Source organism: Tinamus guttatus, unplaced genomic scaffold (assembly GCF_059628265.1).
Source record: "Tinamus guttatus ecotype Peru unplaced genomic scaffold, ASM5962826v1 Tinamus_guttatus_pri_ptg000073l, whole genome shotgun sequence".
NCBI classification, from domain to species: Eukaryota; Metazoa; Chordata; class Aves; order Tinamiformes; family Tinamidae; genus Tinamus; species Tinamus guttatus.
Window position 1 is genome coordinate 16,350 of NW_028288607.1, and position 26,745 is coordinate 43,094.

Here is a 26,745-nt window from a genome sequence, read left to right on the forward strand (position 1 = left end):
ATTAATGTCGGGTGTGATAATGACCGAATTTATATCTGTGAAGATTTCTTCCTTGTGAAGATTACATTGAAACTGCCAGAAATTGTGTAACTAGCAAGTAATATGGCAGTGCAAAGTGGTAGGGTGTAAGTCCAAGTAAGTACAAAGAAAGCCAGGCTGTGAGTGAGGAAAAGACAGAGTTTTACCAGTCTGAACAGTGTTGCTCTAAGAAGCTCAGACCTTTTCAGAGCTGGAATAGAAAGCAGTGCATAGAAATGTGTTTGTTTAACATAGGTAGGTAAATGTGGGAAAAACGTACGAGACCCTTCTTAATTAAAAGGAACTTTTTAATGCCTTAGAAAATACAGTCTTGTTGTAAGGTTTTTTTTTTTTTTTTTTTTTTTTTTTTTTCTCCCCCGTTTTGTTTTTCAGGCACTGGGAAAGTCATCCTGCAGTCCAGTGCTAAGACTGCACTTTGGAAGCGGGAAGCAGCAAGCCCTCCCTTGGCATGGAGTGAGCTCTATAACGGTAGGTGCAGGGGGTTAAACGCAGCCTAAGTGTGACCTCGGGGTGGGAGTTGGGAGGCTGAGGGGACGGGAGGACCCTGGCACGTGGCTTCCCTTGGCCAAAGTGCTGCTGCTGGCGAGGAACGTGGGCCCCTGCAGCGCTCCTTTGCAGGCATGTTTGGGGTGGCAGGAGGGCGTGCAAAAATCCAGGATGACACTTCTGAACGGTAAAATCAGTGTGCTTTACTGTTCGGGGACGTATGGGAACGGTGGGTTGGAAAACAAAAAGCGCCTATATATGCAGAGAGACAAATAACTAAAATATCTCAACGGCGTACCTCATGTATTTTGGCTCAAACTGTGTATACTTGTTAGCTAATCTGGACTCTTTTTAACAATTGCAGGGGGTGCTCGTGTCTGCTCCCATGTTGGATTTTATCCGTGCGAGTTCCGTACGTCTTTCCTCGGCGCTTTAGCTAGAAACGAGGCAAAGCAATGAGGAGATTTGTTTACTGCAAGGTGGTCCTAGCCACTTCTCTCCTGTGGGTGCTCGTGGACGTCTTCTTGCTTCTGTACTTCAGTGAGTGCAATAAATGTGATGACAAGAAGGAGAGGTCTCTGCTGCCGGCTCTAAGGGGTAAGTGCCAAGTTTCGTCTTTGTTGGAAGCATTTGACCTCATATATGTTTTCCTATACTTTCTGAATCATTTTTCTGGTTAAAACAGATAAAATATTGGAACATGAAATACTTTTTTCTCTATTGTTGTATTTTAGTGGTTTCTCAATTAGTTTCAGTTATCTTGGGGTCTGACCTTTGCTGTAAGACAGTCTGAGTTTTGCATGTCAGTAAAACCAGTACAGCTTTCTGATGTGTGGAACAGAAAACCAAAGGAAATAAAAGTGTGTATTTTTTTCCCTTTGTTAACAAATGTCATTCAACTTACCATCGACACTATGCTTTTTTTTTTTTTTTTTTTTTTTTTACTTTTGTGTAGGTTATTTAATTGGAAACATGCTTTTAAACCCTAACTCTTGCTGAATGAGAACTTTAAAAAGATACTTTGACTCATTCTGCGATATGAAAACATGAGGATAAGTCTCAAACGCAGATGGAGCAGAGAGGCTTGTCTCACTCCAGGTATTTTTAGCAATGTAATTTACTACAGGGAGCCTGCATGAAAAGGGAACCTTGACAGAAGTAACTAGTTAGTCTTCATTGTGTAATGGCAAATTTGCAGAGCAGAGATTCACAGGACAGATGGTGTGCCAAAAAGAACAAAAGCCAAAAGAAATGACATAAGCACTGATTAGGACTTGTAATAAACCTGATAGTAACCTATGGACTAACTAAAATCAGTTCCTGAATTAAGATTATCAACCTGTGGAAAATCTCACTTGGAAGGAGGAAAAAAATCTTGTGAAATAACTGTGCACAGGTTATTTTTTTTCTTTTTTCTTCTTGTTGTAAATTAATGTCCTATGCTTCAGGAATTTAGGTTCAGCTTATGGAGGAGGAAAGGTAATTTGAATCTCTAAGAGGATTGGAACAAGGCTAATTACTCTTGTAATGCACCTAGTGTTGGCAAGAGACAAAAGGTGTGTCTGAGTCTATTACTCTTATCATAAATGTGTATACATACATATACATATACGTATATGTATGTATATGTATACATATGTATACATATATGTATATGTATGTATCTCCACAGATCCACAGCTGCAGATTAAGTCATTGCTGTCCTTCCAAAAGAGTCTGGGGGATATGGGTTGTGTTGATAGCTGTAGTAACTTGAAATGGAAATACTGAAATGATGTATTTGTTGTACAGCAGTCCTTATCAAAATGTGTTAGGAAGATATAACTTTCACCTTCCAAACATGCACGTAGCCAAGCAGAGTAAACTTTGATTTGTTACTGTTCTAGTGTGTTTCCAAAGCTTTAGGGTATTGTTTATTGTTCCTGTTTTTCTGTGTAATAGAAATATTGTATTTAAAAACAGATAGTAGATATTAACAAATATTAGAATTTAACATACTATGAATAAAGTGACAGCATTTATCCCTATTTCAACTGCGGAAAAGTGATCATAGATTATTTTTTAAGTATGGTCTGCATTTTTGCTACTTAGCAGGATGATTTTTAGTAGAAAGTATACAATATTAGCCTTGCTTTCTCTTAGCACCGTGCCCAGGTTGCGTTGGTTTAATTGCTGCTTTCTCCTAATGCTGTGGTGTGGGTATTGGAAGGTGCTTCAGGTGCCTAAATCATGGAGCGTGGGCAACGTTAGCTGGAAAACACCCAAGGAGGCTCCCGAGGCGCAGCTGGAGCAGCAGCCTGGGCCGGGAAGGGGCTCCCTCGCCGCTCCCGGGGATCCCTTCCCCTGGGTGGGAAGCGTGGGCATCTCCCTTGAAACTTGGGAAACGTATCCGCAGCTTCGGGAGGTTCCAGGGACTGCCTGGAGCGGCCAGCAAGGAAGACGTTTCCTACCGATCGGAACGCGCAGGAGCGACAGCCTTGCCAGGAGGTGCTGTGGGCTTGGTTTGTTAGCACTCCCGGGGTTCACTTGCCTTTTTTTCTTCCTTTCTTTTTTTCCTTGCTTTCCCCGTCAGTGAGATAGCGGATACATGTGTATCAGTGTTGTTCTTGCATGATTTGTCCTCCGTAAAAGGCACCAGTTAGGAAATTTTCTGGCCAGCGCTTTGAATGGAAGAAAAAGTTAGCAAGTCCAAAAAAAAAACCCCCAAAACCAAACAAAACCCCCAAATGACCAACATTTAAGTTGTTTACCCTGCTGGGCATGCGCGTGGGGACTGCAGAAACGGGGCTCTCTAAACAGTAAGAGGAGGAGCATGTGCATTGATCGAAGTAGTAATTGTGAAGAAAAATGAATTCTTAATATATGAGTGCATGTGATTTAGATGAAATTGTAATTTTTGAATGCTTGGCTTTGCAGGATGAATAATGCTTTTAATGTAGCTTTAGAACATGAATATATGCTTCAGCTTTCCATAAAGCAGTGACAAATCTTTAATATTATGACTTCTGGTATCTAATACATTTATGCAGATATATTTTTGTTTCAGTATTAACTACATCTTAGGTAGTGCAAAGAAGGGGAAAAGTTAAAGCTGTTAGAAATTATTAAAATGTTTTAGGAGAAAAAAATATGAGATGAAAGTAATTTATTCAAGTCTTATAACATATCACTGTCTTTGGAGAGGAAGTGCCTGTGTTGTGATCTTGCAAAGCACGTGAAGGAGACATTTGGATGCTGTAATAAAAGTTTGGGGTTATGACCAGCTGAAAATCAGGTATTCATTTCAGTCGTTTCCATAGAAACACATTTACTTGTCCGATTCCTGTATGTGCTAGACTGGCTGCAGTAGCAGTGGTAGCAGGTACCTTTAATATATATAAAATATATATTATATATATCTATATATATAATATATATATAGTTTTAATAATAGCTGGATCAATAGGTACGTTGCACTGAAATGTGGTCACAAACTTGGTGACAAATAAAATGGCAAGTGTTGATTTGGCTATTGTGGCAACACACTGAGTTTCTTTGTACATTTTCATCTCACAGAGTTCAAGAAAACCCCTTTCTGACTGCACCCTCTAACCCAAACACACAAACAACAGGGAAAGGCAGCATTGCTGGGCGAGGTGGTGCTTACGAGTCTTCAGAGACTCCTTCCAGATCGTGTCGTGCCATCCAGCACGCTGAATCCCATCTTAGGATGAATTGACAGATACTTTGTAATGTAAGGATTTGTTTCTCTAAAGTAATTTTTAATTATTTTAATTACTGTAGATGTATTTTAGCTTGGTTCACAGTAAATATTGAAGGCATCAGGAACGCTCTTCACCTGTGGTAGCTGACAGAAAAATGACAAGTTCACGATGTAGTTGCAGACGTGTTCCCTCTTGCTGCCCCCAAGTCGGGTGACTCCAGTGTACTTTGTAGCAGGGCTCTGTTTAAAAGCTGTGTGGAAATTTACAGCTCTCTCTTGTCAGTATTGGTTATTTTTTGAACTGTGAATATTTTCTGATACATTAACAGTTTATGTGGGTTATTTTTATTCTTTTGGCTGATGCTAAGTCAGTGTGAAAAGCTTGCCCAGGGAGAAGCCCACCTTGTGTCCTGAAGTTATGAATGGAATAGCTTTTTTAATGCTCAACAAATGAGTCATAGGATTACTTGAAATTACCTTCAGACACTGGCTTTTCTTTCTGCAAAGCCCGTGTCACACGTAGACCTGCCTCCCTGCAGAGTTTAGTGACAGTCAATATCCTGGGAGAAAATAGTGTTAGGAGAGAGAGAGGGTATTTGTGAGAACCGTGGGCATCCCTGGCACCGGGAGCTTTGATGGTGGATATTCCAAAGAATTCCGCTTGCCCAGGGGTTAGCGAAGTCCCGCGGATGGGCGGCCCGTGCTGGAGCCTTCCCTGGGGACGGGAGAGCCCTGCGGATGTGCAGTGGGCACAGGTTTCCATGGGTGGCTGAGCCCAAAAGTGGGAATCTCGAACCACACGCAGCCCCCGAAACCCAATTTTAAGTAATCCTCAAGTTGCCCAACAAATCACGCAGTACATCTGGGTCTGTGCTGTTTGCAGCTTCAGGACACAGGGTAGTCCCTGCTTGTGAGTCTTAGAAACGTTCTAAGAAATGGAATAAAGCATTAGAGCAATCCGAATTACCGAGCAAGTACCCACAGTGATAAGGGAATGCATGGTGCCAGGTTGTCACATGTTGTGGTTTTTCCTCTTTTGCAAAGGGAGAATAGTGTTTTTATTTTGGCTTTAAATCACTTTATGACTGAATTTTCCAGAGTTTTGGGGAAGATTTCAAAATAGTCCTCAGATTTATCATTATAGATGATTTTAATAATTTTTTCTTGGTACAGGATGGAGTTTAATAATTGAAGATGTTGGTGGGTCTGTAATAGTGCCCCGGTTGTGTGTGTGGATGCTGTGCCCAGTGTTCTCTTTCGGCAGTATCACATGGAGTGTTTGGGTCTGCTGGAACGGGAGTTTCCAGCTATAGATGCTCTCAAGGGCCTTGATTGCCCAATCTGGAGCATTTGCATAATAATGACTAAAGAATTAGAGGGAAATTTATTCCAGTGTCATTGTTGTCCTTGGGAATCTGTTCTGCTTTAAAACAAAAAAGAAAGAAAGAAAAGCCTCTTGCCATCCAGGTGACAAGCTGAAAAATATGTTAATATAAGTGAGATTAAGAATAACATCTGGTATTGTGTGTCCTTTGTGAAATCCCAACTGCTGGAAGCAGAAAGGTGCCGCCTGCCCTCGAGGTTTGGCCGCAGGAGCCCTGCGGCTAATGGGCAAGGAGCAATGGGCAAGGGGCTAGCAGGAACCTCGGGGTTGGGCCGGGCGGCAGCGCAGCACGAGGGGAAACGTGGGATGAGCTTCCACAGTCTGCGCGAAGCTGCGTCCCACGTCATTAAGAGCTTGACTCAAAATAATTAAGAGCTACTGACTAGCTCATCTGAGCTAGCTCATCTGAGTATCTGTGAAATTTACGGGTGAGTCTTGCATATTGATCTCTTCCTAATTGCACTTTTAATGTTATCTGGGACTTTTCTTTCATTAGATCATGCCTTCGATCTAGCCTTTTTGAAATTACACATTAAAAAAAAATTAAAGTAATCTTTTTGCATTGTGCTGTGTGGATTTATTGTTAGGGTTCTATTAAAATTGGAAGTCAATTTGAAATGGGTGACTCCTGAAGTACTTAGTTATGTGCTCCTATAGTCCTGAGTTTACCTGGCCAGCGTCTTCCCCCTTTCTTTTTGAAAATCCTTCCCCCTTTCACCAGAAATGACTTTGTTCCACCAGGTTGTGTTGGCCTCGTGTCCCCTAGCCCCGTTGCCCCGCTCCAGACGCACTGCAGTATCTGAAGAGCCTCCGTGTCCGCCTCGGGCCCCTGCACGGATCGCCGCCCGCGCCGAGTCCTGCCGGGTGGGATTAGCTCGACACAAACAGCTTCTTCCTTCCGTGAGCCCCTCTTAATTACGCACTCCAGGGATGATCCATGTGCAAAACGGGGATGGTAGCGCTCCAAATGGAGCCGTCTGGGCAAAGGAAGGGAAGTGACAGCCGAGGGCGCCTGTAAGACCTTTGGAGAAGCCTTTCCAGGTTCTGGATATTCTGTTTGTTTGTGCACAAAGTAGCGGCCTCTGCTCTTTGTGCCTCCCTAATCCCCGCGGCCCAGACCCGGGTGCAGTCTGTCCTGAAGTCCCCTCTTCATCCAGGTGCATAGGGAGGCTTACAAAAATCTGACCTGGAAAATTAACCTTCGTAGGGAAGTCAAAATACAATTTTGGTGCATAAGGCTCTTCCTCTTCAACATACAAACGAAGAAATTTAAATCAGGTGTTCAGTAAGGCCTTTTTCTAGGCTAGAAATAAGAGGTATCATGTTGATGTCTAATTCCCAACCTGGTCTGCTCTTTTTTTAATAAAGCTTTCTTTCTTTCTTTCTTTCTTTGTATTGCATATAAAGTTAACACTCTATTAACAGATTGCAGTGCATTGTATACGTTCTCTTATGTAGGAAGGTCCAAGCTACAGCGTTTTATGCATCCCTCACATGAAACAAGAGCTCTTAAAGGTGCTCATGTGGTGACTGAAGTTGGTGGTTACACGTTCCTGGAAAAACCTGCAGCCTCTGTGGGGTTTTTGTTGGTTTTTCTTTGTTTTGTTTTGTTTGCTTGTTTTGTTTTTTCCAGTAATTTCCATTGTGTGCTTGAACCTCAGTAGTGAAGACAACATCAGACTAATACTACGTTGTGTCGTTTTGGAATGAATGATAAGTAATGATTTTTTTTGTTCTTCCCCCTTCTTTCCCAGATTTGGGCAAAATAAGCCGGTTTTGTGCTGCAGATCTAGCTTGTCTAGCTTTCCTTAGGGCCAAGACTGAGCGTTTGCTCTATCTCATATTACAGAGATTCTTTAGAAACATATTAGATGAATAGGAGTTTGCCAGTATAACGCAGGCACGTTCCGAAGCTTTGTTCAAGCTGAAATCCTGCGCTATTTAGAGCATTAGGCCCTTAATCCTGCAGTCGGTTCTTGGCGGATCAGCCCTGGTAAAGCCCGAATCCTATTTGGGCCCAAGTGGAATCAGGGGGTCGCACAGAGTCGGCGCGTGCAGGGGAGCACGTTGTGGTGAGCAGGCCTGTTCTGCGCCGCTCTCCTGTTCCATCGTGCTTTCCTGTCACTCAGCTCTTGGAATTAAGTGTGCTAAATCATGCCTGGTGGGAGATAAATAAAATACTACCTTGCTGATGTGCCAGCCCATGCAGGGAAGTGCTGTGGCCCCTCCGTCCTGGCAGGAGAGGTTGTTGCTGGGATCGTTGGGCCTGGCTCGGATCCCGCAGGGATTCGCCGTGGCCGTGTGTCCGGAGGCCGCGGAGCCGGGAGAGCCGACGTGGCAGCCGCTCCGGAGAGGCCGGTTCTGAAATCCCGACCGCTTTGCTCCGTGTGTTTGTGTGTGTTGAACCGTCCGGGAGATGAACGTACAGGTAGGAAGCATTAGAATAGTCATGAGCAACAGGGATTGCTGCTCAAAAACGTATTTAAAGAGCGTGATGAATTAAATTAACCCGGCTTATTTACAGTGCGTGGCGTGTCTTCGTGCAGTGATTTTAAATGTTGCAGGAGAGATTGCTTTCTCTATAATATTACTTTCTCAATAGCAAATTTTCAATGCGGAAAATTTAAAAATCTTTGGGATGCTTCGTCATAGTCTTGCCCACGGGGTTGCATTTTCAGTTTGGTTATTTATCCTGTGCTTCAAATTTACTTCAGCGCTTTTACCCACATAGCCTTTTTAATCTAAGGCCTCGAGGTTCTTTGTAACTTACCTTTCCTGCAGTACCACCGAGGCGAAACGGTGCCGTGTCCAGGATCCGCTCGAGGCCCGGGCCATGGGCCTGGGCTTCCCTGAAGCCAACAAAAATATGTTGGGACAGCGGCCAGCAGCATTCCAAGAAGCTGTGGATTTCCATAGCATGAAACGCTGTGTAATTATTGTGGTGCATGCAGCTCTGAGTATCCTGAGGGATTCTCCTGAGAGAATCCTGCACTCCGGATCGCGTGGCGTTGAAGGAGCAATATTCCTCGTGCGGTGTTGGTGCCTGAATGCTGAGTAAAACTTCAGTCTTCCTTCATTAAGTGGTAACAAAGCCATTTGTAATGAAAAAGTTTCCCATTGTTTCATGGTTTGGGAGCAATTTAACCGCGTTAAATTGTCTTATTTTAGACTTTATACGGTGGGAATTCCCCTCATTTGCCACCCCACTGGAAACAGTAAGTTTGAACGTGTGATACTGGGGCCTCAGTGCTAACAGGCTCAGCGGTCGGGACCGCTTTTGGTGGTCCTAAAAATGTAGCCGCGCTAGATTTGCTGTTTGTTAATTTTAAAATCGGGTCATTGGCTTCCTTATCTTGCTCCTGGGCAGGAACGATGGATGTGGGCAGAGGTGCCCGGGCTGCGGAGCAGGGCACAGGGAACGGCGCTCCACACCGGCGGGAGGGCAGCGCGGGTCCCGGAGCGTGTCCCGGTCCACGGGAAAATGCCAGAAATAGCCGCGTTTGAGCAGAAAGAGTGAGGGAAGAGGTTTCTGTTTGCTATTTATTTATTTATTTATTTATTTTTGCTTTTGTTCCAACTCCTCAAAAGCCCGTTTCTGTTGTGGAGGTTTAAGATTTGCATTGTTGATAAATATTTCGCTTAAACATTTCTTTTAATTTCTTCAAGGATACTGTAATTAAGGTCATTCATTATTTGTATGTTATCCTGAGTGTAAAGTACTTCAATCCTTATATGCAGCATGACAATGAAATTGAATATATGCTCTGTAAAAGGTGATTATTTTGTGTTTTCTCTTTTTTATATTTGTTGTACTTCAAGTGTGCTTTAGTTCTTTTATTATAAGAGTGAATAATTTTGGTTCCATTTTACATCCTATTGAGCAGGAAGGGAAAGTCTGGAAGCGTTTAAATACACATAGAGAGCAGAAGAATGGGTCGGTTTGCGTTGTGCTTTTGGGTGTGCTTTGGTTTGGTAGCGTGTGTTTGGTTTGGTTGGTTTGTTTCGATTTTTGAACTTTCTGCAGCTAGGAAGTTGGGTCTCGCTGGGTCAGCGCTACTTTCTCAGGTGTTACCTGCTACTTCGAGGCAGTTTTGGAGAATGTAGCACTGAAGAAAGCGTTAATACTATGGCTACAACGGGGATTTCTTAAATTGCCTGTTAACGACTGTCACTTGTGATTATGCCTGAAATAACTTTATTTTGGAGATGTTTGAGATGTTCTGCAAATACAGAAGTTGCAGTGAAGTTCCAAAATTACCGCGCAGGGTCCTGTTAAAACAGCCTCTGGAAACGGTGCAAGCAGGTGAATGCTGCCACCCGATTCGTTTGTGTGTCTAATGTTGCCTCGCAATATCTGTATGTAGATGTTTTATTAAAACTAGCCTGTGCTTTCCATGTGTAAGCGTTGGTGTACGTGCCGGGTTCCGGGGCATCCTTGCAGGAAAGCTGAAATCAGAGATTCCTTTTGCTGGGCTCATAGGAAAAGTTTCAACTCTTGTAACCAGAGTTACACTTTTGGGTGGAATAGTGGAAGGAAATGAGAAAAAAGGTTGTTAAACTGACACGAGCAGCGCGATTGCACTTGCAGAATGGTAATGGGTGTTTGCGAAGATAAAAAGCTTCTGTATTCCAGACTTCCTAAACCTAGGAGCGTTAGGCAAAGCCATAGGTGTGGAAATAAGGAATATCGACACAGGAGGAGACCATGAGGAGAAAGAGACTCTGCATCTAATAACCATCCAGTTAGTTACGCGCTATCATCTGATACAAACGTAGAGGTGGGAATAGTTGCAAGATCTGGCAGCAGGGCTGGGTCTGCCCCGCAGGACCTGGAGCTCAGGGTCGCCCTTAAATCTTGGCGCCGTCTTTGCTAGGTCGGTCTTAGCTGGAACCTGTTGCCCTGGGAGCTGGAGGCAGATACAGCCCTGCAGCGCGGATGAGAGGCCGTGTGGGGCGACCACCCAAAAAACCTGTGCTGAAACCTGGAAAAGGGGAAAGAGGTAAAAATCGGTCTGCTCAGTCAGCTCAGGAACACCGAATCAATCAGGTTAGGTTCAAAAAAACGAAAAAAAAAACACAATAAAATAACAACCACCAACTCCCAAACCGCGATGTCTCCGAAGCTTCCCGCAGCCCTGTGGCCTTTCCCTAGGGAAGGGCAGTGTCCATCAAGGGCACGTGTGCGGCTGCAGTCCTGAAGGACTAGGAGACCCTTTCAGTTTGGTGTTTTCATACCTCGGAGTCAAGTTTAACCCTTTGCACCGCAGCAAAAATCAAGGCGTTAGGTACATGGTTTTTGCTGTCCATGTTCATGTGAAATTCTCTTGGATATCACAGATTTAGTCATTTTTTCCCTTATGATGAAAAGTGTTTGTTCTTAGAGGGGTTGTTTTCCCCGAACACAAGCAGTGGTTTTAGCTGCTGCGTTTGAAGTCACCTGTTGCTTATTTTAGCTTGTGGAGTTTGTATTTACATTTGTATTAGAATTCTGGTAACCTTTAGACCCTATACTGTGTGCTACCACGTTGATGGTGTGAACACATCCATTGATTTCGGTAACGCTTCAGAAAATATACAATTTTGCCTGATGCAGTTACACGAAACTGCTGGAACACACAGAAGATGTTAAACTCTCCCCAAACCCCCTCAAGAAGAATAAACATATTCATGCACCCTCTAAATGCAGATTGCCTATTTTCCTGACAATTTCATGCTAAGCTGAAAGTAGCTTTTACTGAATTTTAATAAAGTACATGCTTAAAACATAATTAACTGTGTTTGTACAAAAATATATTCTCCTTTGTTTTTCCCACATTTGGATACTCAGTTTCCGTGGGCTTTGTAACCACTTTGCTTTCAGGTTCATCTCTAAGGGAAGATTACATTCCTTAAAAAATGAAGTTTCAATATAAGCCACAGAAAAATGTTGAATATATATGTCTGCGTTAGGAGTTTATTGTTGATGGTGAAAGAGTTTTATAGGATTTTTGTGTTTAATGGGTTTTGATTTAAATAGAACGCTGTGCCTGTAAAGCGTGGGTTTATTGTGCAGTTAGCTCTTGTTAAAGACAAGGCTGCATCGACCATCCCTGGGATCCGTGCGCCCGGCTGGACTCGCCTGTGCAAGCAGCGCTGCCTTGTTTATTCTTTCTTTCAACAACTAAAAATGCACGAAGTGCTTTAACCGATGTGTGTTCGCATGTAACATGCAGCTTCCTGCAGAGTATGGGGGTTTGTGTGTGAGTGAGTTCTGGGCTCCCCTGTGTTGTGTCCTGGTTGCCACTTGGACTCGTGTGGCAAAGCAGAGCGTCTGCCTTGTGGTAGCCCAGCTGGACAGTAGCTGGTGATAGAAACTGTCCTTGAGCGCGTTCCTTGCTTACCAGCAAAGCAAAAATTGCATTTTAAATTCCTTGCAGATTTTCCCTTGAAGTATGTTCGGGAATAGTGGCCCGCACCATAAATTGGCCAGAGAAATTGTTGAAATATGTATTTTTTTTGAAGTCCGATTCTTCTCCAGACTATAGGCTAAGATTTCCTCTGCTGCAGGTGTTATTTATGTGCTCCTGAGTGAGGTTAGTGCGTATCCATACGTACTCGGGCAGCAGAGACAAAGGCAGGGTTGTATTTTCTTCCTAGCTGGAGCTCTCCCTCAGCATGGAGCATGGGCCGGATCCGGGTCGCAGGGATCCGCGTGTTCCCGGGAGCGGGCAGGAGTTTGCAGGTTTGGCCGAGCCGGGAGCGCTGGGGATGCTTCCCCCTGCATCCCGGGGCCTCCATCCGCTCCGCGGGCCGGAGCGCTGGGGACGCTTCCCCCTGCATCCCGGGGCCTCCATCCGCTCCGTGGGTCGGAGCGCTGGGGACGCTTCCCCCTGCATCCCGGGGCCTCCGTCCGCTCCGCGGGCCGGAGCGCTGGGGACGCTTCCCCCTGCATCCCGGGGCCTCCGTCCGCTCCGCGGGCCGGAGCGCTGGGGACGCTTCCCCCTGCATCCCGGGGCCTCCATCCGCTCCGCGGGCCGGAGCGCGGCCGGGCCCCGGCGGGTCGAGGCTGCGGGTGGTCCGGGTCAGCCCGCTGCCCACGCACATGGAGTCAGTCCGTGTGTTTGCTCTCAGAGCTCCTTTAGGCTACAGTTTCTGTGGCCAAAGGCTTGGCCTGCATAAGCCTTTGACGGCAGAAGGCAAACAGGAGGGCTTCCAGAGGGACGCGAAGGGGTGAACATCGCCCGCTGCTTTGGGTCATAACTTGTTTTTAGTGGTTTATATCACGTCTTTCTGTATATCCCCTGGAGAAGGTTGGTTTGTTAGGACTAAATGAAGATTTGAACGGAGTGATACGATTTCCTTGCTCCGTTTTGGAGGAAAGGAAGCCCTGCGGTTGGGAAAACGGGCAGTCCTAGCGCGGGATCTGTGTCAAACGGGAGCGAGGAAGCTCGTGCAGGGGTTGGTGCATCCTGCTGCCTCGGAGGGCAAGCACCGAATAACCCTGCTAATGGAGAGCAACTCCAGAAAGAACAAAAAGGCTTTTTTTTCTGAAAACACTGTACTTTGGAATCACATACATGCTATTTTAGACAAGAGGTGTAGACTATAAGCACCAAAGGTTTGAGCAAGAACTTGTATGTTAGATTTGCGTTAATGCATCTGCCTTTTGAGGATGTGCTTGACTTGTGCCTGAACTTGAGCTTAAATTTTCCCTGAATTCTGCTTTAAGGGACTTTCTTGTTTCACCTCATACTGCTCATTTCTCCCAGGTGCACGTCTTTGTCCTATTTTGTGCATCATTAGTATATGGCATTGACTTAACCTGATTTGTCATTTACTGTATAGAGCGACTGCTTGGCAGGCAATTGGGAAGATAGGAAATTATGGATAAACTTAAATTATGGATTGCTCAATGATGGGATGTGTTACTGCGATGAAGAGGATAATCCAGCCCTTTCTGTGTCCCTAGACAGCTTTTCCTAATAGGATTAAGATGTGTGCGTGGCCAGAAAGCTGATGTTTAAATCTTGATGCATAGAGAATAAAACCTGCAGAATTAAATGCCGGAAAGTTTTTTTAAAAAGCACATGTTGTGCTATGATTGTCCCATTTCTTTTCTCTTTTTTCATTTATACAATATCGGGCGTGATTTCGTAGCCGCTTGGCTTATAAACCTCGTGGCTAACGAGCGAGGGGGGTTTGCGGTGGGCTCTGAGCGCGGGGGCCTCGGCAGCGCAGGAAGAGGCTCCGTCGCGGCGCTCGCCCTGGCGCCCGGCACGTTCCGGGTACCGGCTCCGCGCTGATGCACATCCTCGGGCGCCTTCGATGCGCGGGGCTCTCGTTACCAGCGGGGTGTTTGCGCAGCAGCACGAGCAAGATCCTGGCGTTGTGTTCAGGTTGGTGTTGATGCAGCGCTGCGTCTGCGCTGCGCTCTTGCTCATTTATTACTTCGAGAGGGGTAGCTCCTACTCGTCATCCGTACAAGTGCAGAAGGCATTTACAAACCAGCCATGAGGGATCGCTTTGGGCAGCAGCTCCTCGTTGCAGCACAGGGGTTCGCCCGTCCTTGTGCCCGAGGACCCGCGAGGCTGGGTGGGAAGAGGAAGAGGTGCTGCCGCTGCCACCACCACCTCTTGCTTATTTTCGGGTGCTGATGTGGTATAATACCATGATTTTCCTTAAAATTCATATGCTGTCAATGTGACAATGTCAAATTTTGACCTAAGACCTAATAATGGAAAGACTGTACAAATACTGTGTAAAACTAATCTTTAATCTGACCTAATAGATATTTTAACTGGGTTATGATACTATATTTTTCAGGATTTTTTTTTATTTTATTATAGCCTGAAGAGTGTTTATTTTATTGATGGAATTATAGTATCACATGCCTGGCAGTTAAGAGTAAATTAGAAATAATGGGAGTCAGATAGAAAGGCTTTAGTCTACGAGTGCTCTAGATTATCTCAATAGCTACATAAGTGTTTTCCAAACCTTTTCTGTTTGCAAAAATCTCATACCGTGCTTTGTAAACCTGGTATAAATACTCTGAGAATAACATCCTGTCTGCTTGGAGATCCAATCAAAGCCTAAGAGTGCAAAAATACGTATTTTTTGCTAACTGCTGTTAGAAAGCAATGTTCCGATGCAGCTCGCGGTGAACCCCTGCACTGGCGCGTGCCCCTGGTCCTGGGTGTTGGTTTCCTTGGAGCGCTCCGTGCTGATGGAGGCCGGAGCTGCAGGAAGCCCCTGGTGAGGAGCGCGGCCCGCGCGCGCTCCAGCCGCCTCTTTGCTCTCTTGTGTTGCAGCAGTCATTTCCCGAAACCAAGAAGGGCCCGGCGAGATGGGCAAGGCCGTGCTCATCCCCAAAGACGACCAGGACAAGATGAAGGAGCTCTTCAAAATCAACCAGTTCAACCTCATGGCGAGCGACCTGATTGCCCTCAACCGGAGCCTGCCCGACGTGCGCCTGGACGGGTGAGTGGCCGCAGGGCCGTCGCGCGCGGGGCTGGCCGCCCAGAAAGGATCCTTGGAAATGCCGGGTTTGCTCGTGCGTTAGAGCTGCGCAGCTGAGCCTGAGCGCTCGGTGCGATGGTAACGGAGCTGGAATTAAGATCCCTGATTCCCGCACAGACGCGGCTCTGCGGGCGGGCGAGGGAGCCGCTCCGAGCGGCGCGGGATGCGCCTGCCTGCAAAGCCCACGGGGCTCCTCATCCCAGCTCTGCTCTCCCAGCTCTGCCCTAGTGCTTATTATTCAACCTGATCGTCTGCGGCTTGCAAGATGAATAATTTAATGACAGACTTTTGGAAATCTTTAATATATGCCCTGGAATTGATTTATTCACATGAGCATTTTCAGGATTTATGAAAACTAAGGCATATAAATCACTATAGCTATAGCCATAAATCACTAAAAACTTTGTAAACTTCATCTCATTTTAAAATATGTCACCTTAAGCGTAATGTTGTATCCTACGGCTGAATTATACTTAATGTAGTTTATATCAGCACAATATAATGTTAGAGAAATATAAACATAGGTAAATATGAATAGGTTTTCTGAGCTCTCCTATTACGTTTGCTCTTTAAGGTGAATGTCGCTTAGCTGGAAACCTTGTTTGTTTTGTTAGTCTTGAAATTAAATTCTTCAGCTTCCAGTGGAATGTAAAATACGTAGTACATTCCCGGGATTTGATTTGTGGATACATGCAAGTAGCAGAAGGAAAAGCCATAGCGTGAGGGTGCAGTTTGTTCAAGGCTGCGGGGCAGCACGTGCAGGGCCTGGGCACTGGGGTCCTGGTGGTGCCTCCGCTCGGCTCCTCCGAGCCCCGGCGCGGCCGGAGCTGGCGCTTCCCGCCGGAGCTGGCGCTTCCCGCCGGCCGCGTCCCGGGATGCCGCCCTCGTCCCCGCAGTCCTTGCAGCCCCGAAGGAGCAGGACCCGCGCGGGGACACGCTGCCGCCTGCTTGTCCCGTCTGCGAGAGCCTTCCCCTCCTGCGAGGAGCAGGGGCGAAAAACGGGGAAAACGTAAAATGTTCAGCTCAAAGGACAGCTGCGCTCGGGCTAAAAGAGACGAGCTGTTCAGTGCTGAAAAATATCTGTCTAAACACATTCTCTTAGTGAAAATGAATCCCATTTTCTACCTTTGTTGAAAAGACAGAAAGTGTGCAAAGATTTGGGAGGAAAAAGAAAGCACATTTTATTTTTATAGTTTCCTCTTCAGAGAGATGCTTACTGTGCATATTCTATCTTTGGGGAGTATTAAATTGTTCTGGATGCTAATTTATAATACTTTACTTCTAAGGAGGAATATGATTTCATGGTTCATATATTCAGCATATGACGTTTTTATTGACAGGGAGAGCCGTAGACTGGCATCTGGTTTCCCCGGGGTCCAGCGTACTACCCTTTTCCATTACACGCACAAGCGTTCTTCAGTTTTCAAAACCTTGCAGGAAGTTTTCCTTGCCTTACCCGTGTGTTGTAGGGGAATAGGACAGGAATGTTCTTGCTGAAGGAATGTTCAGAGCTGAAACTTGGCTGGCAGGTGGTCAGGAAAAGCCGAACTAATTCCAGGCTGCAGGCAAGGGGCAGCAGGAACCCTGCGGAAAGGGCGGCTGGAGCTCGGCGTGGCCACGGAGGGGCCCGCGGGTGCACGCGGGGACGGGACCGAGCGGCTCCCCACCTCCCTCGGGATGTGGGGGACGGAAGGAATGAAGGACGTGGACACAAAACTAATTAACTCTTGGCAGGACTTGACCTTTTCATTGTGTCTCTCACACGTCAGCGTTTTGCTGAGGGTAAGTGGCATTTTCCCTTTGCTCCAACACGTCCCGTGCCATTAAGCCGCGTTCTCCGTTCTGGCTGTCTGGGCAGGTGATCAAGGGCTCGGCGGCACCTGGTGAGCGGAGGCCTTGGGCATGCGGATTGGGAACGGGAATTAAGCCTAATGTGTGGGAATCATTTCCTGGTGCAAATTCTCACTGTCTCCATAGCTCTGCTGGAATTATTTAGACGTGTGTGTTAAGTGTTATACGGCTCCTGCAGTGTTTTGACTCTGTCGAAGTTTGACTGAGCTGATGCCGGGTTTGAACAGCAACCAGTACTTCTGTCTGGATGGGGAGGAAAGAAATGCGATTTCCAGGAAAGTTTGACCTAACTTCAGCCACTGGAAGGAGACGGGTAACCCCGAGATGAATGTCTAGTGAAAGGGTCATCCTTACCGCCTTGGGAATAAGGTGCCTCATCCTCGCCTGCCAAGCAGGGTGTTTGTGAACAGCCTTGGCGCGAGGCCCTGGCCTCGGCCACGAGCGTTTTGCTTTGGTGGGAAGGAGATCTCTCCCCGAGGATCAGGAAACGTGCAGATTCCGGGCTCTAAGGAAATAATTCACTGAGTCTGGACACTTTAATTGCAGCTGACCGGGGTGACTATCACCATAACACCCAGCTCGTGTCACGCTGTGTTTTTAATAGCTGCCAAAGGTTGTCCTATCACTGCAGCGCTCCAGGTGCCGTTGCTACTTGCCATCTTCAGGATTTTAAGGTCTAATCTGAAGTACCTATTTTTAAAACCTTGAAACAGGTTAATTCAACACAGAAATGTTTAATTTTCCCTCAAGTATTTTCCCCAGCAAGAAATCCTTCTTCGGTCTTTTATGGGCGAATAAGGTTGTATTCTACCGATTGCGTAGTTCATCAGAATCAGATTTTCTTCCCCTTTAAAGGTGGGTTTGATTTAGCTGCCGAGGTTGTGCGGTTCAGCGCCAGGACGCGCACCTTTTCTGATCGAAACCAAACTCAAGTGAGAAAAAAGAGGCTTTATCTTTTCTCTAGAAAGTCTTTATTGAGACAGCAGTCTTGGATGTACAGAGTTCGTCTATGCCCGTTATAACTACAGCAGTTTTTGTCTCGTACAGCGTCGGAATGCAGTTTTACTTGGCACGTGCTCTTGCACCTTGCAGTACAAGGTGTTGCAGGCCCTGGCACCGGGAACCTTTGCCGTTCTCTGGAAACCTCTTTATTTTTTTTGAGAGGCTTCCAGCGGGCCGTGACCTGCTCTGCTGCTGCACCTCGGCTCCGTGACACCTCCTGCACAGTAGGACAAGATTTATGGTAACAAGATGGTTTTTGACCTCATCTGAAAGTAAAATGCAAGTATGCTATTGCAATATATATTCATAATAAGTAATAAGGTTTTCTGAGCAATACATTAAAGATCATTTAGTCTTTTTGCTCTGATTACAAAAAGCTGCCCCTAAAATTTTCCTTCAGCATGAGTTTGCAAAGATAAATCTAGAAGGAAGTTTATCCATAAGCGGGGGAGGAAGTGCTTAAATTTGTCATACGTCTGTGTTGCTTCAAAGTAAAATTATATAAGAAGGCTCGGAGTCTCCTGGACACCACAGGAAACGAGGCTAAGCCATTTTTGCAATTTCGGAAGAAGATCGTGTCTCAGAAAATCTGTGGGAGAGAAACTCTTTCTGTAAGTTGCTTGTTTTTTTACTCAGGACCTAGTTTTTAAAAGCTGGTAAATAGAAGGGTGCTACTTTTTCACTTAAACTGACAGCGCTTTTCTGAAGATAAATTTTTCATCCTGTGCTTTTAATTCTTTAATTTGGTTCAGCATACTTGCTGAAGAACTGGAAATGCTCAGCTGTTCCTCTGATTCAGAACCGATTTTGTAGATCCGGAAAGAGAATTCCAGTAGAAAATACCTTCTGTTTGCAGTGAAAACCTTGCAGTTCCCGAGGTTTCTGTGCCTGGGACGTTTGGGGCTGCTTTCTGCAGCAGCCTGTCCATTGCTGTCGGGGCACGTTTGGCTGCTATCACGAGAGGTGATGTTCTCAGTGCACACTTTGCTGCAGCCCACTTGGCATGGCCGGTATTTTTGGCTTGACTTAAGCAGAGACTCCACAGCAAGGTTTGTAGGGATTTGCTGTCATGGTCTGTGACATGTTTCACATTCACAGGGGCTCTCAATTTCAGGCATCACAGCACAGTATAACAAAAATGCTGTTGCTACTGCTTATAGAAAGTCTAGGGCTATTAGCAAAGCTTCTGTAATGAAAGAAGGCATTTATTAAAAATGAGTTACTGCTAAAGATGAGAGCTGTTTATAAATAAGTAATCTCTGCTCATAAGACTGACTCTTCCCACTAAATAAAATATATGTGCTAGGCAATACACAAGGAACTTGTATGTACTTTGCTTCCAGGAAGCATATGGGAGCAGTTTTTTAAATTAGTTTTGCCCAGCATCCCCGTTTTCTGCGTTACAATCATGGCTTGAGCTCAGCGCTGTGTTTTACGGTGCTTTTGGAGACCCAGCCCTGGTGTGCAGTGCGAGCGGGGCAGGGAGAAGGCTCTGGAAAGAGCCCGCGAGGGGCAGGGGCTGCCTGTGGCGCTCTCCTGGGGGGCCTGTTGGTGCAGGGCGTTTGTGGGGAGGCCATGGGTGCTGCGGGGCAGGACGGGCTGGCCGGGCCTCATGGCCGCGGCACCACAGGGCAGGACGGGCTGGCCGGGCCTCATGGCCGCGGCACCACAGGGCAGGACGGGCTGACCGGGCCTCGCGGCCGCGGCACCACAGGGCAGGATGGGCTGACCGGGCCTCATGGCCGCGGCGCCACAGGGCAGGACGGGCTGACTGGCCCTCATGGCCGCGGCACCACGGGGCAGGACGGGCTGGCCGGGCCTCATGGCCGCGGCACCACGGGGCAGGACGGGCTGACCGGCCCTCATGGCCGCGGCACCACAGGGCAGGACGGGCTGACCGGGCCTCGTGGCCGCGGCACCACGGGGCAGGACGGGCTGACTGGGCCTCATGGCCGCGGCACCACGGGGCAGGACGGGCTGACCGGCCCTCATGGCCGCGGCACCACAGGGCAGGACGGGCTGACCGGGCCTCGTGGCCGCGGCACCACGGGGCAGGACGGGCTGACTGGGCCTCATGGCCGCGGCACCATGGGGCAGGACGGGCTGACCGGCCCTCATGGCCGCGGCACCACAGGGCAGGACGGGCTGACCGGGCCTCGCGGCCGCGGCGCTGCCCTGCCGAGCGGCCCTGGTGCTCGCCTGTGAAGGGAAGAGCACTGCGGAGCCATGTCCCGAGCAACTCGCTGCATCCCGGGGCACTCCCGCCCGGCCCCCTGCAGCCCCCATCAGCGCCAGGACGGAACGGGCTCCTTCCAGCCACGGCTCAGGCTGGGATGAGGTCCGAGGGGTCCTGGGCCTCGGCAGACCTGGGAGCCTGGCGTGCAGCTGCACCAGTGACTATAGCCCTTCCTCTGTTAGCCGGCACCCTCGTTAACTTATTTCCTAATTACCGGGCTCTCAATCCCCTTGCTGCCGAGGCAGGAGCTGTCTCCGCTCGGGACGGCCCCGCGGCGGTTTCTCACGTCATTCTGCTGCCTGCAGTCACTGCTCCTCATGGTGCGGCTCAGGGCTGGCGGACATTTTTATTTTTAATGAGGGATGAGCAGGTTATGGAAAAAAATGCTGCATGTGGCCAAGGGAAACCTCCTGCACGTGCTCGGCTGCAGGGAGAAGGGCAGCGTTTCTGATCAGGGGCCGTCCGCCGAGCACCGTGTGGAAGAAGAGGGGAAAATGCGAGTACCTGTCGGGGTGCCTGTGAACAACTCATTTCATTTGAAGTAGCTTCACGTACTGGTGTTAACCTGAAAATGCATGAGATTTCTGTGCAGACAGAGGAGCAACAAAGGGACAGAAATGCTGCTAGGTAGGAAGGATCGGAAGGATCACAGCTGCAGAGTGTAGGAGCTTTTGGCTGTTAACCGAGTCCTTGATACCTAGTAGTGACGTTGATTCCTGTAGATTGATACACATGAATCTTCTGCCTTTAGAAGTAAATACGATGACTATTGCATAGGATGCTTTGGGAAAACACGTGTTATTAAAAAATGAAGGGTTATATCAGGTAGATCCTTGTTCTAGATCCACGTGCTTCCCGGTTGCCCCATATCCTGTGAATTCCTCGTTCTTGCTTCCCCTATTGTGGGTAGGGGTTAAGGGCTCTGGAGGGTCAAGGGCAGTGCTTGCTAAAACGTTTTGAAAAGCATGGTAACATTCAGAGGAAGTTAGAGAATAATTTGGCGAGTTTCAAAGAAAATTCAGAAATGATATAATCACCAGGAGCAGTGGAAATGGAGCAAAATTATTTCCCCAAAGCCATTTCTAAAAGTCTTGTCTGATGAGGGCTGATTTCCATTCCAGATGTGCCCCGCTTCCAGCTGCTAGCCGAACAGCGTTTTAACCTCATCAAACGCAGGTATGGTAATGCTCCCACTTAAGGATAAGGTGAAAATCCCCTTAGCCTACTGCTGAAAGACTTGGGAATTGCACTTCTTTGATTGCCTTTTTTATTTTATATATATATATATATTTTTTTTTTTTTCGACGTGGAGAAGGTGGGAAGGGACCCATAATACATTCCTCTGGTGTTTGCCTTTAATAATACTTCTGTGTTACCCTGTTCTTCCTCAAACATGAAAGGACTTTTATTAAATGAATTGCAAAGCAATTCTAGAACATTGAAGCAGTGTTTAGGGTTTCAGATCCCCTGGAAGGTGTTACATGGAGGGCTGCGCTCGCAGCGAGCGTGGAGGTGCACGCAAGGGTCTTCGTTCCTGCAAACTGCAGACCTGTTTAGACTTGGCAATGAAGCACCAGAGAGCAATTTTCCTGACATATTTTCGCATCCATCGTGAGCTGGGTATAAAAATTGATTAGCTTTGGAGTATTCTGATGCAATAAAATTCAATAAGACTACGCAGATGCAGTTCCTTTACAAATCCACTCTCCACTAAGTGAAATGAATTCCTGCTCCATTATTTCCTATTTACCTTTCATCTGCATAAATTCCAGTTTGAAATATGAACCGGCGCAATCCAAGTCGTGTGTGAGTTTGTTTAGGAAGGGTTTAAAGCTGCGTGCACCGAAGGCGTTCCCGCTGCCCGGAGGTGCCGGCGGCCGCGGGAAGGGGCAGCGGCTCCTGGTCAGGCTCCAGTCCCGGGTCTCCTGCTCTGGCCGGGCTGCAGGTGGTCGCACAGGCGTTCCTGCCGTTCGTGGTGTTGTGCCACACGTGTCGCTGCAGTGACTTTCGGTTCCCCTCACAGCTACCCCTTTATGGAGGCTGCGCGGGAGAAAGCAGGAGCGGTTAAGCAAGGGGCTCGCGTGCTTCAATGGAGATGATCCCCTCCTGCAGGCACTTAACTTGTATTCCCGAGTGCAATTTTTAGGGAAAAAAGCCCCACGCAGTGAGAAGTGACCAGAATGTGGCAAACTAGCGGTCGTGGAGGGGGAGCTGTGGCATGGAAGCCTTTTCCGAACACCGTTTTCCATAGGAATGCAGCCAGGACCATTCTGGGATTGCTCGGGAGCCTTTAACCTACAAGGCTTAAGCAATCCGCAAGGACAAGCAGCTTTCTGTCTCTTCCAGGGCATGTCTCTTCCAGGGCAGCATTGCTGCTTTTCCCGGGCAGTTTTGCAGAGGGTCTTGCTGCAAATGGGAGAATCCATCGCTTCGAGTCTTCCCCTTTTTGAGGCGGTCCTTTCTAGCATGCATTACCCTTGACGTGCGGGTGAGTGTTCCTAATGTTTTGGACTGTGTCCCAGGAGCCGTGCAGGAGCAGCCAGAGCTCCCTGTGCGGAGCCCTCTGCTGACCGTGACTTTCCGCAGGCTGGTTCTGGAGTTTGGCTTCCCAAAGCTGTGAAACAACAGAGAGATTTGTTCTAGACTGCTGTTTAATACTTTATGTGCAGGTACAAAGTGATCTCTTTGATCATTATTTTGTTGAAGGTACCGAAGAGAATGTCAGCCCTAGGATAAATGCTGAAAGTTATAAATAACAATTCCCACATTTTCAGAAGGCCGCTGTGCAAGCTCTGGTTGCATACAGCAATCACACCAGTCATCAGTATTGCAAGTCTTCGCTCTCATTGTTTTATTGTTGTTTTCACTAACATAAAGCAATAAAAGTAATGACTCAATAATCATGAAAATCTCACAAGTCACATAAACTATGTATTCTGCACGGTTCTAGGTGTTCCCAAATGCATTATATCAAAAAGCAGTGACTAACAAGCAGTGTGTAATGTTTATTCTCATTTTTTGCCCCAGGTGTGGTGCTTTCTTTGCTGCAGTCCCTGGTGCGCTGCGAGCACCAGGACGACCCCGGAAGGGCTGGAATTGCAGGGCAGCCCCTCGCACTCACGCAGGGCGCGCGGCGCCGAGGGGAAGGGCAGTAACAGGTAGAGCCTCGCGCCGCTTCCCCTCTGCCAACCGTGGGCAACGGGTTTTCTTGATTTCAAGCAAAAAAGGTCTCGGCGCTGCACGTGGTGCTGCTGCTGTGGAGATGTGGCTGTGAGTGCCCGTGGTGGCACCCGGGGACTCCTGCTTGCCCAAAGCCACCTTCCACCTGCGAGGGAAAAGAGTTGAACCTGCTGCAGTTTAATTAGCTCAATTAGTTGTTGCAGGGTGATGCTATAACGCAGACCAAGTAGCAGCACTTACAATTTCCGCGGAGCCCAAGTGACCCCGTTTGAGCAAAGTGAATAGGTGCAATGGTCTGAGCGGGGCCCCGGCACCACACGATGGCCTGGAGGCGCCGAGCGCAGGAGAGGGGCAGCAGAGCCGGGGGACGCGGGAAGCAGGAAGCGGAGCAGCCTCCCCATCGGGAAGCGGCGCTTAACAACTCCGAAGGGTCAAGGTATTGGCCAGGAGGAACCAAGGGCTTCCCCTGCAGCAGTGTGGCATTTGCTGGATGCTCTGCTTTCTGGACTAGGACAGGCAAAAATGTTTTCTGTGTGTGAGTGAGAATTGGAGAATACAGGGGGCGTAAGTGCAAAACTAAATCACCTATTTAGGAGTGTTTTAGCGAAGCTTCAGCTTTGTAGTCTTACAAAAAAGATGCACTAAAACATATATGGAATTCTTCTCACTTCACCTGCAATGTAAGTGACTGCTGTGTGCACTCCTCTGCTGAATATGTGCTTAATATGTGCTTGCCTGTGCAGTCTGGAGGATGTTGCTGAATTAGGACAACGGTGATGACACTAGAGTCACAAAATGAGAAAACAGTGAAATATCCAAAAAGTGGAAAGTACTTTACGTCATAATGGTTAAGAATATGTGTGAGATATGCTAACGTAAAATAAATTTTGTTTGTAGGTTGGTACAGCTATTTATGGATTTTTGAAATAAGTCAAAGATCTGGTAAGAGTACACAAAATTGGGGGTTGTCCTTCGAACGAAGCAAATAAATTCAATGAGCTTCCACAAAATGAGCAGTGTCGGCTCTCCGCTCTCCTCTTTGCCCTGAAAATGTAGAAAATGAGGCATAGGTGGAATGGCTCTGCTGTCTCTTCCAATGGATGGGCAAACCAGGCTGCCGTTCTGCACGTTGATGCTTTCTCTTTGTTTGTGAGAAACGGCTGCAGACGGGCGGCTGTCGTTTCAGAGAATGGGGGATTTGTCACATTTAACTACTGAACTACACGGTTACTGCTTAATGAGACATATATTAATCGTGCTGTTTTTTTGTACATGACTAAGAATTTTCCCTTTGGGATTCCCGGGAACGTTTAGGCCGTGGCTGTTCAGTACTGGTGTCTCAGTGTCCTACCAAACAGGCGCAGGGGTTCGTGCAGGGGTGCACAATCCTCTGCAGGTTCTGCAGGGCGTTCCGAATTCCCACTGCCTCTTAGGCTTTTAATTTGGGAGCCTTGAGAGATGAATAATGCATTGCAATATATCCTCCGTGGCAGGTCGGGAGCCCGTTTTCCTCCAGATGCTCCTTTTGGAGATGTTCTTCAAGGTGGGCTCTTTCTTTCTCTCTCTCTCCGCCCTCGGGCAGGTGCAAGACGAAGGTGTACGCCGACGACCTCCCCAACACGAGCGTGGTGATCGTGTTCCACAACGAAGCCTGGAGCACTCTGCTCCGCACCATTTACAGCGTCATCAACCGGTCGCCCCGTCGGCTGCTCGCCGAGATCATCCTGGTGGACGACGCCAGCGAGCGAGGTGCGAGCCGGGCCCTGCACGGCCTCCGCGGTGCCACCACGGGGGAGCCGCTCACCTTGCCTGCAAATCGAACCGCAGTCTGCAAGTGGGATTGATGAAATAAGAAACAAATTTGCCTGGAACAGCCAGGTGTTTCCCATGCCACTTTTTTTTAATGACAAATACAATATATTTGCAGTCACTCAGTTGATTAAAAAAGAAATCCAGTAGTCTCATCCTGCGTGCTGAGTTGGACTCAGCAATTGGTAAATTGCAAAAAAAAGAGGACAGGAAAGTCTCCGCAGTGCTTAATACAGCGCTGGGTGGGTGCTTAACCGTGGCACAGAGGGCTCCTACGACATATTTCCAAGTGCAGATCTGCTCTCCATGCACCACAGCACTTGCACACCGCAGGCTCCGTCCCCTCGCTCCGCAGTCCTCCCTTATAGAGAGGGTGCAGGTTAAGCCATCCTTGGTCTGCCTGTGTAGCAGGAGTGCCCTGCTAATTACCCTCCTGCATTTCCATGCTTTCCAAGCATAGAATATGGGAATCTTAAGTGCTCAGACAGTGAAATTCATCAGAAAGAGCCATATTTGTAATGGGCCATTAGCAAATTAGCAGGAGTGCAATCATTTTGCACTCGGTGTTGTGGCTGGTTTATTTTGGGAGCGGATGATGCGCTGCTCAGAATCGGTGTGTTTGACGTTTCCGTGCAGCGCGCGGGTGACAGCTCCGCGTGGCCGTGTGGGCAGAGTCCCCGGCAGTCCCCGTGTCTCCGTGCTCGGGATCACGTCCTCATCCAGTTCCTGCGTTGGCCTTCAGCCCTTAGGTCCCCAGTGTGACACTGCTGGGGTGTGCAGGAGTGATCTGCAGAGCGACTAGCATGACGCATAAACCACATTGTTATATTTAGAAACCTCCTTAGCTGCTCTACGTAGGTGTTTTTCTTCTGTTTTCCTGATTTGCTGATTATCTTTGGCAGATTTTCTGAAGGCCTCGTTAGAGAACTACGTGAAAAACTTGGACGTGTCGATAAAAATCATCAGGATGGAGCAGAGGTCGGGGCTGATCCGCGCGCGGCTCCGAGGCGCCGCGGCCTCCCGGGGCCAGGTCATCACCTTCCTGGACGCGCACTGCGAGTGCACGGCGGGCTGGCTGGAGCCGCTGCTCGCCAGGATCCGGGAGGACCGGTGAGGACGCAGGCCCATGGGCTCCTGGTGCGGCAGGAGGAGCGGTGCCAGCAGGGCCAGGGAGGGATCCTGCCCCTCTGCTCAGCTCTGGGGAGGCACCTGGAGCACTGGGGGCAGTTCTGGGCTCCCCAGGACAAGAGGGGCCTGGAGCTGCTAGAGAGGGGCCAGCAGAGAGCCATGAAGATGATGGAGGGAGTGAAGCATCTATCGAATGAGGAAAGACTAAGCGAGCTGGGCCTGGTTGGCCTGGAGAAGAGAAGGCTGAGAGGGATCTGATCAACACGTTCAAGTACCTGAGGGGAGAATATAGGGAGGATGAGGCCAGGCTTGTCAATGATGGACCAAGAGGTAACGGGTACAAGTTGAACCCCAGGTAGCTCCATGTCCATGTGAGGAAGAGCTTCTTTGCTGTGAGGGTGCCAGAGCCCTGGCACAGGCTGCCCAGAGAGG

The 26,745-nt window shown here is 47.9% G+C and overlaps 1 protein-coding gene across 3 annotated transcripts in view; it reads left to right on the forward strand.

Moving 5' to 3' along the window:
• The first annotated feature begins 894 nt into the window (after positions 1–894).
• Positions 895–26,745, forward strand: part of GALNT13 (polypeptide N-acetylgalactosaminyltransferase 13) — a 60,183-nt gene continuing 34,332 nt past the window's right edge. For 2 of the 3 annotated variants that reach the window (XM_088519795.1, XM_088519797.1), the window contains exons 1-4: positions 895–1,122; positions 14,900–15,068; positions 24,959–25,125; positions 26,088–26,295. In XM_088519795.1, the coding sequence (XP_088375921.1) occupies positions 981–1,122; positions 14,900–15,068; positions 24,959–25,125; positions 26,088–26,295 (686 nt within the window). In that variant the 5' untranslated portion in view covers positions 895–980. The remainder of the gene's footprint in view (positions 1,123–14,899; positions 15,069–24,958; positions 25,126–26,087; positions 26,296–26,745) is intronic. The other variant, XM_088519796.1, reaches the window with a different exon arrangement.